The following is a 14787-nucleotide window of genomic DNA, read 5'->3' as shown; positions in this document are numbered from 1 at the left end:
AAGCAGTCATGCCCTTGATTTCCTTGGGTCATTTTTACATTTTGGAGGAACCAAACAGGAACAGGAAAATTAAATCTCCTGTATGCTTTAAACTCAGTTTTATGACATTAAAAAAATAATCTGTTCCTATCTGCAAGAACTTTTGCATCCAGTCATATCTTCAGGTTTTTTGTGTCCCAGTCATCCTCAAAGCCACAGAAAACACTGAGATATGAGAATTCCTTTTGTTAGGAGAATTGTTCACGAGCATTACCACAGCAAGAGTTCTTACTCCCAGAAACTGCATGCTGCCTCTAGCTGTGGGAGTACATGTTTAATCACAGTACACATTCATTCCTTGTCACAACTATTAACTGCAGCACTGGAGAGGATGGTTAAGATAACCTCATTTGTTGAAAGAATCTCTTGAGTTTAAAGCACTTCATTCCTTCCTGAGAGAATGTTCGCATTGAAGCTTCCTCCAAAAACTGACAGGACACTTCTGGTTTAGTGCTTTTCAGAGGAAATGGATGTAGACCCAAACTCAGCATAAATGCCACCCAAGTCCCCAAGCCTACCAGCTTCCTCATGGTGACTTTTTCCTCAGCATCCTCCTTTAAGCCTTTCAAGCACTTCTCAAGGCACTCAGCTCTTTCTACTGATCAGGTGGCAGATGCAAGCAGAAAGCAGGGCACCTGTATACAGCCTCCAATACTTCCAAGTGTGCTTTCAGCTAGAGATTAATTGGATAGCAGGAAAAATTACAAACTACAGAGCATCACCAATATAAATTTGGGAAATAAGAGACATTTTGTTAATTTCTCTACTCTATGCTTGGATTAAGAGATTCCAGCATAGTTATTAGTTCCAGAATGGGTGCACATCTATCTGAAAAAAAGAGCATACTGATCTCTTGGCAAAGCCCAATAGTTTAAATGCAAAACCATCAGGGATACAGCTAGACAACTTCTCCCTTTCTGGATATTTTCCTTGGAACTTTTTGGTTGGAGCCTGTGCATTGCATGGGGCTAAGAGGGCTATTACTCTTGGAAGCTATACTCCCAAATTCTTTCCTTTACTGGAAGATGTGAGGTTGATGATTTGCAAAGAAGAAACGTATTAAAGCCTCTTACCACTGGACCATGTTCAAACAGCAGGCAAGCAACAAGCTTAAACACAGTTTTCAGGCCAGGAATCAGAAGTGAAAATGCTGTTGACACTCAAATATATGTGTGTCTTCCCTCCGCCCCACACCATTCCCCAGTCTCTCTCTCATAAAAAAAAGAAAGCGTGTTCAAAGATTACAGAAAAAAAAATGGAAAATTCAAAACAGCTGTTCTGGAAAGCAAAAAAAAACCCAAAACACATTAACAGAATAGAGCCGTTGACATCAGAGCTCTCCTGGTAGACCTCTCATCCTATGCATGGCAGGTGTGCCCCTGCAGAGAGGAGGAGGAGGAGAGACTGGGATTCCCATCTGTGGTGCATCACACAGTACAGGGAAACCTTCACCCCCACCCTTAACTCCAGGAGCATTGGAGAAAGCAGGAAAAAAAGAAAACTACTGTATTTGCTTGCACATTGGCTGCACACACTACAACTGCACTCATAGGTTCAACCCTGTGACTGGCATCGATTGCTGTAGTTCTTGGAGACTGCATCCATTATGTAGGTAATTAAGTTTTTCACTGCCCCAGCTGCCTTCCTCAAGCTCTAACCTCAGGGGATTCCCACGTTGGGAAGCTTCACCCCCCACCGAGACTGCCCACAGGGTGAACTGTGCAACTTCTCCATTTCCAGGTTCTCCTTGGGAGCCTTCAGACAATACAACACAAACTGGATTAAACCAGTAAACTACTGGCAAAGCAATTCCACATTAGTGATCGTAATCCCCCCTGGGCCTTTGTCAACCGAACAGCAAGACCTACAAAACTGTCAGTCCTGATTATGACAGAGGCAGGCTCCATCATATGGAAAGGGAATAAAGCTTTAAGCACGTTGTGATCTCTGGAAGGGTCACAGGAAAACACAAACACACTAGTATAGAAGGAATGGAAGCAGGCTTTCCTCTGCAGGTGATACAAGAATGTCTCTCATTTCTCTTGCAAGTGAGCACTCAAACTTTTATTAGCTGATGTTGAGTCTAAAGTACACTGTACAGGATTTTTATTAAGAGAGAAATAGACAATGATTTTGATAGGGGTTTTGATTTCTCTGGAAGAAATCCCATTCACACAGCGCAAGCAATTCTTCAACACTAAGACAAGAAAAAAAATACTCCCAGTGAGCAGTGCAAAGTTCTTGAATGGAGCTGTGGAGTTATCAGTGTTTTAAAGCCTAACCACTCCAAAAGGCTCCAGGCAAACTAGAATATCAGCGAAAAGATAAATTTATTCCCCATGAGGGCAGGGAACCAGCATGCAACAAAGACCAGATCACATTTGAAGAGCAACATAAATCCCATCCTGCTACAACCACATAGTCCGTGTAGTGAACTACTCACAGGACCACTGCCCCAGCCTCCTGTGAGGCTTTACTCCTCTCCTCTGCTGAAGGAAAAGCAAGATGTAGGCAGTAAGTCTTCATATAACTGATATCTTGAGAAATGCTTCCTCCCCACATGCTACATCAAGACACTAAAATAAAAGCTGAAAGTCCAAAAGCTTTATCTGTACACATACCTCAGTTACACAGCAGGGGAAAAAACCCACACAAATTCACATAGCAAAACATATCACTCTAATTTATCCACCTTGAAGCAAAAACTTAGTGATGCCCCTTGGAGTTGAAGTTAGAGCTACTCTATTTCATAATTTAGGCCTACCTTAACTAGTACAAAATTTAACTGAAGCCTCTTACTAGATGCCCCATAATATCAACTGAAGGCCCCTGTCTGCACTTGCTACGTACAGGAATTGTAACTGTAAGAGCTCTACTTGCTTCCAGTGGAAAGATGTCCCAGGCTAGATAGGAAGAACTAAGCCTGCAGCTTGCCTAAAACCCACAGCCACACCTACTTTCAATGCCAGATTGTAAATTTTTATCAAGAACAAGTTCACACCGGCAGATTTTCTTCCTTTTTTGTAGGAGTCTAGAAATTGCTGACAAGCAATTCACAAGCAATAAAAGTGGGCAACTGATCATTGCTGTCCTCACATAACTGTTGCATGGAAAGGGGTCCTGCAGGCTCACTTTCAGCTAAGAGCTGGACTTTGAACACCTCAGTGCAAAGGGCAGGCAGGACAATCTTCTGAAAGCTGGAGGTGGAGTACTGGAAGGAAAACAGAAATGGCAAGATCCCTCTTAAAATTGTTTGCTGGCAGCAGAGTATCCAACAAAGGCAGAGTCAGCATTTTGTTGCCCTCATTACCCATTGACAAGTGGGGAAAATAAAGCGTTGTTCACCTCCACAAAGATCAACAGTCACAGATGGCTCCATCATATCACTGTAAGAGATTATGCCACCATAAAAACTCACTATAAAAAAAAAACCACCAACTTTCATTCATGCTTGCTGTGGGAGATAATCTCAAGCAAGTAGGAGCCCAGTCTGACGGCATGGTTCACCCTGCAGAGAGCAATGTTACAACACTGCTCTCATTTGAAGAGCAGATCCTTTTAGGACTGCCAGCAAAAGAATGGTGCAATCCCAACGGAAAGCCTTACAGAAAACAAAACTATACAGATCTTTTGTACTAAATGTATGTGCTCATCCTGGCCCCAGCCCCTTTGGCTGGAGCAAAGCTCTTGCTTGGTTAATTAGTAACTGCAGCAGAATCGTGTTAACTTACAACTCTTGAGGCCTCAATAATCATCAGGTTTCAGTTCCCAGATTGACAGGCATCACACTTACTCTGCCCTTCAAAGTACAATTCCTTGATGACAAGGGCTGTTGCTTCTTATTTAAACACTGAAATTACTATACGAAACAATTTACAAGCAAAATGCTTCAATACAGAAGAGACAACAAACCTTCTTAGCTTTAGGGTTTCTGTTCAATCCAGGGCTTGGTTATTTTAAGACAAGTTGGTTACAAAACAAGTTGCTTTTCTAGTATCCTTTCACTAGTCCTCTCAAACAGATATCATCACCAGTAGGTAAAGAGCAAGACTGACTCATGTCTTTGAATCAGAAAAATAACGACAAACACCCAGGTAAGAATTCTAATTTCCAAGATGCCAGCCAACGCAGACAAAGAAACACCTCTTGCATTTACAGGTTGTGTACTAACACAACACTGTTGTCAAAGACAGACAGCCCATATGATGTCCCCTAGACAACACAGAAGTGTAGCAAATCCTGAAAGTCGTTCTTCTCTTCAGTGAAAACTGGCTGCCTACCAAAATTCTGGAAGGCTCCCACGCAATTTTAACACAAAACATGAGAACAATGGCTCAGAGGTCTCCAAGGGCCCCTACTCATGACTCTCCAGAGTGGAAAGCTACTACAGACAGAGCCATAACTAGGGAAGAGAGCACTTTTGAGTAAAGGAGGACAAAAAAGGAAAGAGTTAGTGGAGACAAGTTTGGAAAGAATCAAAGCCTCTTTGTTATTGGGGACCAGGAATGGAAAGATAAGCCGAGTCAACTGCTGTGTTAAGCACATCCGGTACATGTAGCTCCAGCAGCAAGTCGAAAGAACATCCAATTTCTCTCCAAGCATGATGGATCTCCCTGCCACCTATGTTTCTGATATTGCAACCTCCTGTTTCAAGTTGGAGTGTCAAATAGGGACCTGGTTCCTCCAAGTCCACTTTGTGAAAGACACAGTATGGTGGCATGTCCTGGAGTCATAACATTAGTGGGAGGGTTTGGTGTTTTTTTGTTGGGTGTTTGTTTTGTTTTTTTTAAGGAAACTGTGGGAAATCTTTTAGCAGACTTTAGCTTCTCTGCCTCAACTCATAACTATATGTTTTGAAGAATCAGAACTTTATTACTCTATGTTGTCCAAAAAGCCATTTAGAACACCAAGGGGCTTCTCAACTTCCCTGTTCCAGGCCATCCCTTTCTCTTCCCTACATCTACCTCTCTGTAAGAAGACCTACACTGAGGTGACTAGGTCATTTCTTCCCCTTACAGTTCCTTAACCAGCTTTACTTTTCATGCTATTCTCACAGATGCTTTGTACACCATCACACTTAGCCCTAGTTTATTCCCAGCATAGCTTCCTCTGCCAGCAACTATTGGGCCATGCTGATTTCCAGGCCAAGGGAAAAGGTGGATTCCACCAGAAGAAGGTTATTGACAGATTTATGCATCTCTTTTTCTATCATTATATACTGTTGAAAAGTGAAACAAAAGCCCATCACTAGATAGTCCTGAAATGACTCGGTGACCTTGGCAGGAGCCAGACTGGATCAACCACCTGATTTGGGACTGTTAGCCATGTGCTGTTGGCTAGAGCTCATTAGCACCAAGTATTTACACTCCTATTTGCAGTTGGTACACTGTATTTCAGGACCTTGTCAAATTAACAAGAGTGCCAGGTCATGCTCACCAAGGTATGGTTCAGAGTACTGAAGTACTCTGTGTGAAGGGCTAGTTTTACAAGCTCCATTAAGTGAAATTGGGAGGGACTCAATACTAGAAGTGCAATTCATCTACCTAGACTGGCAACTGTACCACAGCTCTGTAAAGGCACATAAGCTAATGAAAAAGTGAGGTCTTGTTAAGTATCAATGGAAAAAGCAAGGCAGGATGAGATACAGACCCATTCAACAGAGTACTCGGCCACTCCTTTCATTCTAGGCCTACCTCATGGTGCCTAAGCAGCTGTAAAACTGACTTATGACTCTTAATACTAAGCATACGTTGCATAGTGTTTAGAAGAAGTGAAGTAGTGAGGCTTCAAATTCTCCAGGTCTTAATTCCTGTGCACTAGAATGCCTGCCCTCCAAGTGAGCAAGACAAAATCTGGCACTAGTCAACACCAGAAAGATATGATTTTCTCTACAGTTTAGTAGCACTGATGCTCCAAGCTAAGTGACCAAGTAATCCCCCCCCCCCCCTCCCGCCCGCTCACTTTAACGATTCCTTCAATAAAGAACGGAGGGGACTGGGGCTCACATGTATGAAGCGTGAGGTGGCTAACTTCCTCATTTCCTCAATTACCAGCTAGAGTGATACCACAGCCTGCCAAAACAAAAGCTACCTCTGGATGGCTTCATACAGAACTCACAATCAGAAATGCAACATTTAGATCTACTGCTTTCTGCCACTAGCACTACAAAGCTACTGACAGGAGATACCCCACTGTTGTTGTTTGTCTATGTCCAAGAGCCAACAAAGGTTCGGTGTTGATTAGACACACTCACAGAAAGAAATAAGCATCTAGGGCTATTTAAATAAAGGCAGTATCTTTAGTTCCAGAACTTCTTGAATTGCAGCCTGATGAGATCAGTAAAGGAACAAAATAAATTTGCTCCTTTCTAATACTTTCTCTAAGCACCCATAGCCATTGTCAGACACATACTACTGCAAAGGATTCACTGTCATTGTTCTTACACCCTTAGAGTCAACTGAAGTTCACCAGGAGAGTCTTCTGCTCCTCAGAACCGCATGTTGGCAGAGAAATATTGAAACTCAAAAAAATCTCAGCCCTGGAAGAATACTGCAATGGTTAAACTACCTGATCATTTTCCTGCACTACTGAATTTGCTCAGAAGTTGACATTCTGCCTCTTCTTTCTATTCTACTCCAAAATTAGCCATGAAATGCTGCTGGCTGCACAGACTGACCTGAAGTTTACATCTGTGCCCATTACAGATAACCTTTACAGACACAGAGAAAGCAGATAGGAACGTGGTTCACTCATGGTGGAATTCACTCCCATCAGCTTCAGTGCAGGAAAGCATTTGCTAACTTAGCAAACAGTTGAGAGGAGGAAAAGGCAACTTCTTGTCTTTGTTGAATGACAAGAGTTGCTAGCAATCGGTTAAAAAGCAATCCAAGAATCGTACCCAGCACGAGTGTCAGATTCAAAACCTCTACTGCTCAAGGCATTTAATTCATCAGTCCTCTCCCTGCCAGCCACCTGAACCACACATTTCTTTCTACTCTCAGCAGCAGAACGGAGCCTCCAGCTGGGCTCCTCACTGAGGCCAGGGTGAAGAAGCACTGCTGCTCTCCCACAGCATCTCTTCTCCTGGTCCCTAAAAAAAGCTTCAGGGAGCCCAGGAAGAACTGGAGCTGGTCTCTGATGCATTCCCCTTAATGCCTCCCCCTCAGCATACCAGCAGGAGGGCTGCCTGCAGTAACCCACATCTGCTTCTCTCCAGTGGAATGAGCACGCATCCCCCAGGAGCTCTGCAAGGCCAGCAAAGCTCTTGGCAGCGCAGTACCTGCGGGTGCTATGGTGTCAGACAGCCAAGAAACAGTTTGTCACAAGGCAACCCCCACATGCAATTTTTGTTCAGGGAACAAATCTGCAGGCATATCATGCTAAGTCTTCTGTATCTTGGTGGCAAACTCCCTCCCACCTACCACTCCCCTCCTCTCTTCACACAAAAAAGTCTCCTTGCTGGACCTCCTCAACACCTCTCCCTGTATATGAATTTCCCTGGAAGGATCAGAGGAGGTGCCTTTTATTAGTCCTGCAGCCTTGAAAACAATATTGTTTTCCAAGAAGGAGTTTTACATGCCTTTCATAATCCCAGAAGGGATTTATGTAGTTTCTTCCATTTTCTCATAATGTTGCGGTCATAGGCTTACACAGAAAAACGGCTCAGGAGACAGACAAATTGTTAGATAAACTATAAAGTGAGCATTCAGATCCATTAAATAGAAGTTACTCATGGGAAGTCTGGACTCAGATTCATCAGGATGGGAACCCATAAAACCTGAAGGGGACTAGGAAAGAAGCCACCTACAAGCCTGGGTTAGAGCTGTACCAGAAAGGTAAGTGACCTAATAACAGAAAAGAACCTCAGATCAACAACAATAATGCAGAACTTTGGATCCCTGGGCTACCAATCGCTTGCTGTCCTATCTGCTTCCAAAAAGAGGATCTCTGTGCTCAAAAGAGGAGTAAGTAGGTCTAGGTGTTCCTTCTCTGCTCCCTCAAAAGTAAGGGGTTTAGGTATCAGTTGCTGGGGCTTGGGTTTTTTTGGAGGGGGAAAAGGAACTAGAAAAGCAACGTGCAAAGTTTTCTTCCAGGTCCTATGTCCACACTAAATAGAGCCACCAAACATAAGCACTATTAAAAACAGACAAAACAAGACCAACAGAGCGTGAAAAGATCATCAAGTTAAATCTGACAAGGATTTTAGGAAATAAAAATCTTTTAAGGTCCAATTAGCAATGATTTTAATAAGGAATCTAGGAATTTTCTCAAGGCTGCCATGTGATTCAGAAAAGAAGAGATCAGAACTGCTGCACACAGTTACTGTGACTTCTTTGTAACAGGTTATTAGCTCCGATCTTTAGTATAACATAATAGTGGAGACAGATATAAGTAAGATCAAAACATATGACTCAAAGTCCCCAGATAAGGAGGACTCCAATTGAGAAACTGCTGCGCTCTGAAGCTGTCCAGGCCACCAGGAAAGCAGCCATACAATGGCTTGTAGAAAGTGGGCCAATCTTAAAATATTAGTATTACAACATGAGGCTTTTCAAGCTGAATTCTTGTAGCTCTGGCAGGCAGGGAGCTAGAAATAGAACGCTTTGGATTTAGGATCACACATGCAGAGATCTGCCTGTGAAAAACACCAAGAGCGAGTGCCAGGGAGCATTTCAGCAGAGACCTAGGAAAACTGTCAAAAAGGGGAAAAAGGAAAAAAAAAAAAAAGAAAAAAAAAGCAAGCCCACACACTTGTCAACAAGAAAAAGGAGACCAGTGGAGACAGATTGCTAGCTTCTTTCCGAAAATGACTTTGTTGCTCATTCACTCCCTGCTGCAGCTTAGGAGGCAGGACACAGATCAATCCTGGAACAGGTAAAGTCGTGCTGCCCTTTACAGCAATGGCCAACATCAGAATAGCTGTGCGTGGACTTACTTCAAATGAGATACTTCTTTGCGGTGAGCAAAGCCAGGTGGGTCATTTCTCAGGTCCATATAAAGGGGACCTTACACTTCCTTGCATTAAATTTGAATGATTGAATTCAAGTAAGTTAAGCAGTCGGTCTGCTCAACCTGTAGACAAATAGATTTGACAGTGCTGGTACAGGTTTAAGGTCTGTCGATGGGAACAGAAAATTGCCCCTCCTTCTAAAGCTATTTATTTATTTGTGAGTAAACAATGCTTTTTAGAAGAGAAGCTTTTTTGCAGACTGCTTCAGAAATCATATTTATTCACACTTTAAGAGATGAGAGCAACAAGGCAGTTGGAATGTGCTGCAGCTCTCTCTTAAAATTAAGTTTCTTGCCTGGCAGCATGGAAGCGAAACAGATACTTATTTTGCAATTGTGGGCAAAGAACATTAATAATAGGCCCACCACCAAATCCTCCAGCTGTTCAGCCTACGCACCAGAACAAGTACAGAACTACCCATTTCATCTTCCGCAACAGCGTAAGGACACATATCCTGCTGTGCTTGGCTTTTAATCTCCTCCTCCTAAGCCTTCATTCTGCGCTTCGGTTAAGTATGTTTTAATCCTACCCAAAAAGTGAGCTTCAAAACCCCACCTAAACAGCTCATTACCAAACTTCTTTAAAAAACCCAACCAAACAAAAATCCAAGCCTCTCTCCTTAAAACTGATTAAAGTATTCAACTGACAGGACTGTCACACGAGCTGCTCGTTGCACCGAACGGTGGTTGCAGGGACCTGGGTGGAAAAAGGCATGCACATGAGTTTTGAAGCAAGCCTACTGCAGCAGAAGGTCAACATAGTAGGAAGGGACTGATTAAAAACCATGAGCTTATTTATTTTCAACACTCTACCAGAGAGTAACATGCAATTTGATTCTCACCCTTAATTTGTACATTCTCACGGGAATTTGGCAAGGTTGCTTTGAAGAAGAAAGTTTGAAGAACTCTTGCAAAAGACACCGTGCTATGCCAGATCAAGCAAGCTATCAGTTATTTACATTCATTTCAAAGGACACAAAGGAAGCCATTTATTTCCACCATATCTGCACTTTTTAAAGAGAAACCAGTTAAGACAGAGCTGGTCCTTAACACCAGGGCTTGTCCATACAGACCAACCAGCATAGCTATTCTAGAGTAAACATTTAGGTATGATCAAACTAGCCTGAATTAATTCACAGCTACAGAGACTATTCCTGGACACAGCGATCTCAAGAGGGAACACACACGTTAGGAAGCCATCCTAAACTTGTGCTACTGGGACATTTCCTAGTGCAGGCAAAGGAAGTCCTCTGGCTACCAGGACTGGTCCACATCTTCCAAGCTACTCAGGAGATTTTTTAAGAAGCCTATTTTAAGCACAAGTTTCAGGAACTGTAAGGAGGCATATTTGGCTTAGCCACACTTGCAGGATTAAAATGTGCACCTAATTCTCCCAGCTATTAAATAAAAGGACTCCTATGTTAACGCACAGGAGTGCATTTGATCTCTTTCAGACGGGAAATAAAGCAACCAACAAAATATTCATTTCTTCAGACACATTACTAGAAACAAAACTAGAAAAAAACCAAGTCTCACTATAGGTTAAGAACCCCCCACCATGCTACCTGGAGTCCAAATAACTGCGGGGGGGGGGGGGGGGGGGGGGGGGGGGGAGAAGAACCCTGTGACCACACATGCAGTGAAATCCATTTTAACCAGCCAACAGTTCAGTGACATAACTGAGTTTTCCAGATCCAAGCTGCAGATCCCGCAGCACAGAAACCACAGCCGGGGGAGGCTCTCCCTCATCTCTCCTTCAACAGCTCCGAACCCAGGTAAGATTTCCCCATCACTACACAGAGGCAGAAAGAGATAAAGAAAACCACTGCTGCACTGGTCAGTAAAAAGCAGGAGTATGTTCACCTTCCATCCGTGAAGATGAAATAAAGATGAGGAAACCAATGGGGTAACCCTCCAAATGCCCAAAATTGAGTTAAGCAGGAAGAAAGAGATCATATGCCATGCTGTCAAAGTTCAGCGTGTGGACAAAACAGCACCTGAAATCTAAGTGGTAATTTAAATTTATCACCTAGAAAGACCATTCACCAATTTACAAAGTTATTTCCAAGGTAACTTTTGCAGTTGATAAAAGGTGAACTCAAATATTCCCCATTAGCCTAACTGTGGGGTCAGTGCAACTGTAAAGAACTCCTCTTTCAGCCAGGTCATCTCCCAGGGACTGAGCTGCTCAGGGGTACTTTGATCAGATCTCCCCAGGCACGATCACCTCTGTGGGACTCCAACAGCCTTCAGTTTTCCAGCACGGGAGTCCACACATCCCAATCCGTTTGAAATGTCACTTAACTTTCTTTGAAAGCACTCTCCTGCTCAGGCCACATAGCATTATTATTTGACCAGCAGAAAGGAACAGATTTAAAAAGGAAAACCAAAAAAGCTTTTTTCTCTCTCATAAGCAAAAGCTTTTAAGAGGAATTAAGATGCATTTGTCAGGTCAACACCTCCTACAGTTAAGACAGGACCGGAAAGCCTCAGTCCCATTCTGATGCAACTAACACACACATTACACCGTAGAGGTAGAAGGGGTCCTGTCTTTGCTGAGCTTGTGGTCCTGGGGGGCAGAGGGAAGCCTAGGGAAAAAGACCTGTAACTCCCGAAGTGCAGCACCAACGGGTGCTTTCGAATACATTTTAAGACCCTGAAACTATTTACGAGTTACAAGATCAAAGTGTCAATCAAAATAACTGGAACACGAGCACAGAGCTGAGGTCGGCCGGCTGAGCCTATGAATGGAGCTAAAACGCCTTGTTTATCTCAGCACGTGTGCGCGCACTAAGCCTGAAAGATAGCCGAGCAGCCCACCCGCTCCTCACTGTCAGGCCAGCTGAAAAAGCACGGAGAAGACACAGCCAAGTAACGGGCGCGGATTCCCGTCAGCGGTTCTCACTATAATGGACAGATGAGTGGAAAAAGCAAGAAAGAAAACAACCTTGCTTGGCACCATGCCCACACACACATCCCAGTGCAGTGGGGAAAAGAGGCCGGGGGCACATACCAGCCGCGTATCAGCTTTCTGGCCCAGGGAACGGGCAGATCTGGCAGATGCCTAAACACTGGTCCCTCTCTGTCCCGAATGCACCTTCTCAAACCCCCTCCACGAGCAGAAACCCAGGGGGCCTCTCTGCAGAGCCCCCTCGCCTCAAGAAGGTAGACGCTGACCGCAGCCAAGTGACACCTCCCACGCCCACGCCCGCACCACAGGCAAGAGCCCACCTTTCTTGAACTCCTCAAGCATGGCATCGAGCTTGGTGTCGTTGAAGACAAAGTGCAGCGGATGGTTGTAGAAGCGGGTGATGGTCTTGAGCGGAGTGCAGTCATCGGGGTCCACAAAAGCCAGGTCCTTAACGAAGAGCAGGTCCACGATGTTGGAGCGGTCACCCTCGAAAACGGGGATGCGGGTATAACCGCTCTCCATGATCTCAGACATAGTGTTGAAGTCGAGCACAGCCTCGGCAGCAATCATGAAGCAGTCTCGGAGGGGAGTCATCACATCCTCCACGGTCTTGGTGCGCAGCTCCAGGGCTCCCTGGATAATGTTGAGCTCCTCCTTAACTAGATCGTTATAAGGGTCGGTGACGCGCAGCATCTCCAGCAACTTCTCACGGTTATAGACCGTGCCGATCTCCTGGCCCAGGACACAGTCCAGCAGTTTGCTGACGGGGTAGGAGGCCGGGAAGGTCATCATCATGAAAAACTTGGTGAGGAAGATGGTGTTGGCGCCCACGGCCAGGCCGTGCCGAGAGCAAATGGCCTGCGGCACGATCTCGCCGAAGATGACGATACCGATGGTGGAGACCACCACGGCCACCAGCCCGGAGCCGGCGATGTCGTCCAGCAGGATGGTAAGCGTGGTGTTGACCAGGACGTTGCCCAGCAGGAGGGAGCAGAGCAGGTAGTTGCCCTGGCGGCGCACGGGCTCGATGCGCTTGGCGTAGTTCTTCTCTTTGTCCGTGCCGCAGTTCTGCACGATGCGCAGCTCCATGGGGTCCAGGGCCATGAGGCCCAGGTTGAGGCCGCTGAACATGCCCGAGAGGCAGAGGAGGAGCGAGATGAAGATGACCTGCAGCCAGAAGGGCAGCAGGAACTTCTTCTCCTCGCCCACGATCATCTTGGTGTCCTCGCCGTCGTGGTAGATCCAGGTGGTCTCGCCCCAGGGCGGGGGCCCGGCCGGCCCCTCGGCGCCCGCCAGCCCCCCGGCGGCCCCGGGCCCCAGGGCGGCGGCGGCGGGGGCCGAGACGGAGGTGCACAGGTAGTAGGACTTGCTCTTCTCCGTCTTGCGCAGGGGCTTGATCTCGATCTCGATGATGCCCGAGGTGCGGCGGTTGAGCACGATGTGCGGCAGGATGATGATGTCCGAGGTGCGGATGCCGCAGCGCTGCGGGGCGCCGCCGCCGCCGCCCGCCGCCCCGCCGCCGCCCCCGCCGCCGCCGCGCCCCGCCGCCCCCGCCGCCGCCCGCCCGCCCCGCCGCCGCTCGTGCTCCGTGAAGGCGATGCGCGACCAGGTCTCGTTGTTGATGTTCTGCCCGTAGACCCGCAGCTTCACCCGCGTCCGCTCGCTCACCCGCAGCGCGCCCCCCTCCATGAAGGAGACGTCGTCCGTGTCCTCCAGCCGCAGGCCGATGATCACCGTCTCCTCCGCCGCCGCCGCCGAGGGCGGGGAGACGACGGCGGCGGGCGGCGCGGCGGCGGCGGCGGCCGGGGGCCGCCGGCCCAGGCAGCCGCCGAGCAGCAGCAGCAGCACCACCCGCGCCCCCCGGCCGCCCCCCGCCATGTTCCCACCGGGCAGCGCGGCCATCTTTAGTCAGGGCTCGGCGCCGCCGCGGCCCCGCATCGCCGCGCGGCGCCTGCGGCGTGCCCCGGCTCCCCCGGCGGCGGCGGTGGCGGCGGCGCGGCGCGGCGGCGGCGGGCGAGGCGGCGGCGGGCACGGCTGCCCGCGGGACCCGACAGGCGGCGACTGCCGGGCCGGGCCGAGCCGAGCGCCGCCTCAAGCCGCTGCCCTCCCCGCCCCTCCCCGCCCGCCGCGCGGGGGCGGGCCCGGCGCCGCGCGCCGCCAATCAGCGCCCGCCCCTCCGCCAGGGGCGGCCCGGCCCCGCCCCGCCGCCCGCCACCGCCTCCCCAGCCCGGGGGGGCGCGTGACTCCGGTGTGTACGCCAGGCGGGCGGGGGCGGGGCCGGCCGCGCGGCCGCGGCCAATGGCGACGGGGCTCGGGGCCGGCGGGGCGGAGCCTCGGAGGGGCGCGACCAATGGGGGCGCGGTGCGGCCGGCGGGACGGGGACGGCGCGTGCGGCGCTCGGCGGGGCGGCTCGCGAGCCCCCGCGCCAGGGGACGGGACGGGGCGGTCGGGACGGGACGGGACGGGACGGGACGGACGCGACCGCTGCCCCCGCCGCCCCTGCCCGGCCCGCTGCAGCTGCCGCTGCCCACGGACCCGCGCCGCTCGCCCCCCGCAGCGGCCCCGGTGCGCCGCCCCGCGTCCCGTCTCGTGCCCCCCCCGCTTCACCGGTCGGCGGTCGCGCAGCGCCCCCTGGCGGCCCCGCGCGGCGCGGCCCGGCGCGGAGCATCCCCTCGCCCTCCCGAGGCCTCCCCCGGCAGCGGGCCGGGGGGCTCCTCGGGGCCGCCCCGTGCTCGGCACCGGGTCTGCTGGCGGCCGGGGGCGGCGGCGGCGGCTCTCCCGGCACCGTCCGGCCGTGCCCGCTCCCCGCTCTGCCCCGAGCCGCCGTC

At 48.9% G+C, this 14787-nt stretch overlaps 1 protein-coding gene across 6 annotated transcripts in view; it reads right to left on the bottom strand.

Moving 5' to 3' along the window:
* The window catches only part of CNNM2 (cyclin and CBS domain divalent metal cation transport mediator 2), a 124672-nt gene extending 110640 nt beyond the window's left edge, over positions 1–14032 (bottom strand). For all 6 annotated transcript variants that reach the window (XR_012650146.1, XR_012650147.1, XM_075026290.1 and 3 more), the window contains exon 1: positions 12280–14032. Coding sequence is in view for 4 of the 6 variants with exons in the window: in XM_075026290.1 (XP_074882391.1) it covers positions 12280–13861 (1582 nt within the window). In the remaining 2 variants the exon portion in view is untranslated. The remainder of the gene's footprint in view (positions 1–12279) is intronic.
* Between the last annotated feature and the right edge of the window lie 755 nt (positions 14033–14787).

The sequence above is a fragment of the Buteo buteo genome, chromosome 4 (genome assembly GCF_964188355.1).
Source record: "Buteo buteo chromosome 4, bButBut1.hap1.1, whole genome shotgun sequence".
Classification (NCBI taxonomy): Eukaryota; Metazoa; Chordata; class Aves; order Accipitriformes; family Accipitridae; genus Buteo; species Buteo buteo.
This window is presented reverse-complemented; position numbering and strand designations above follow the sequence as displayed.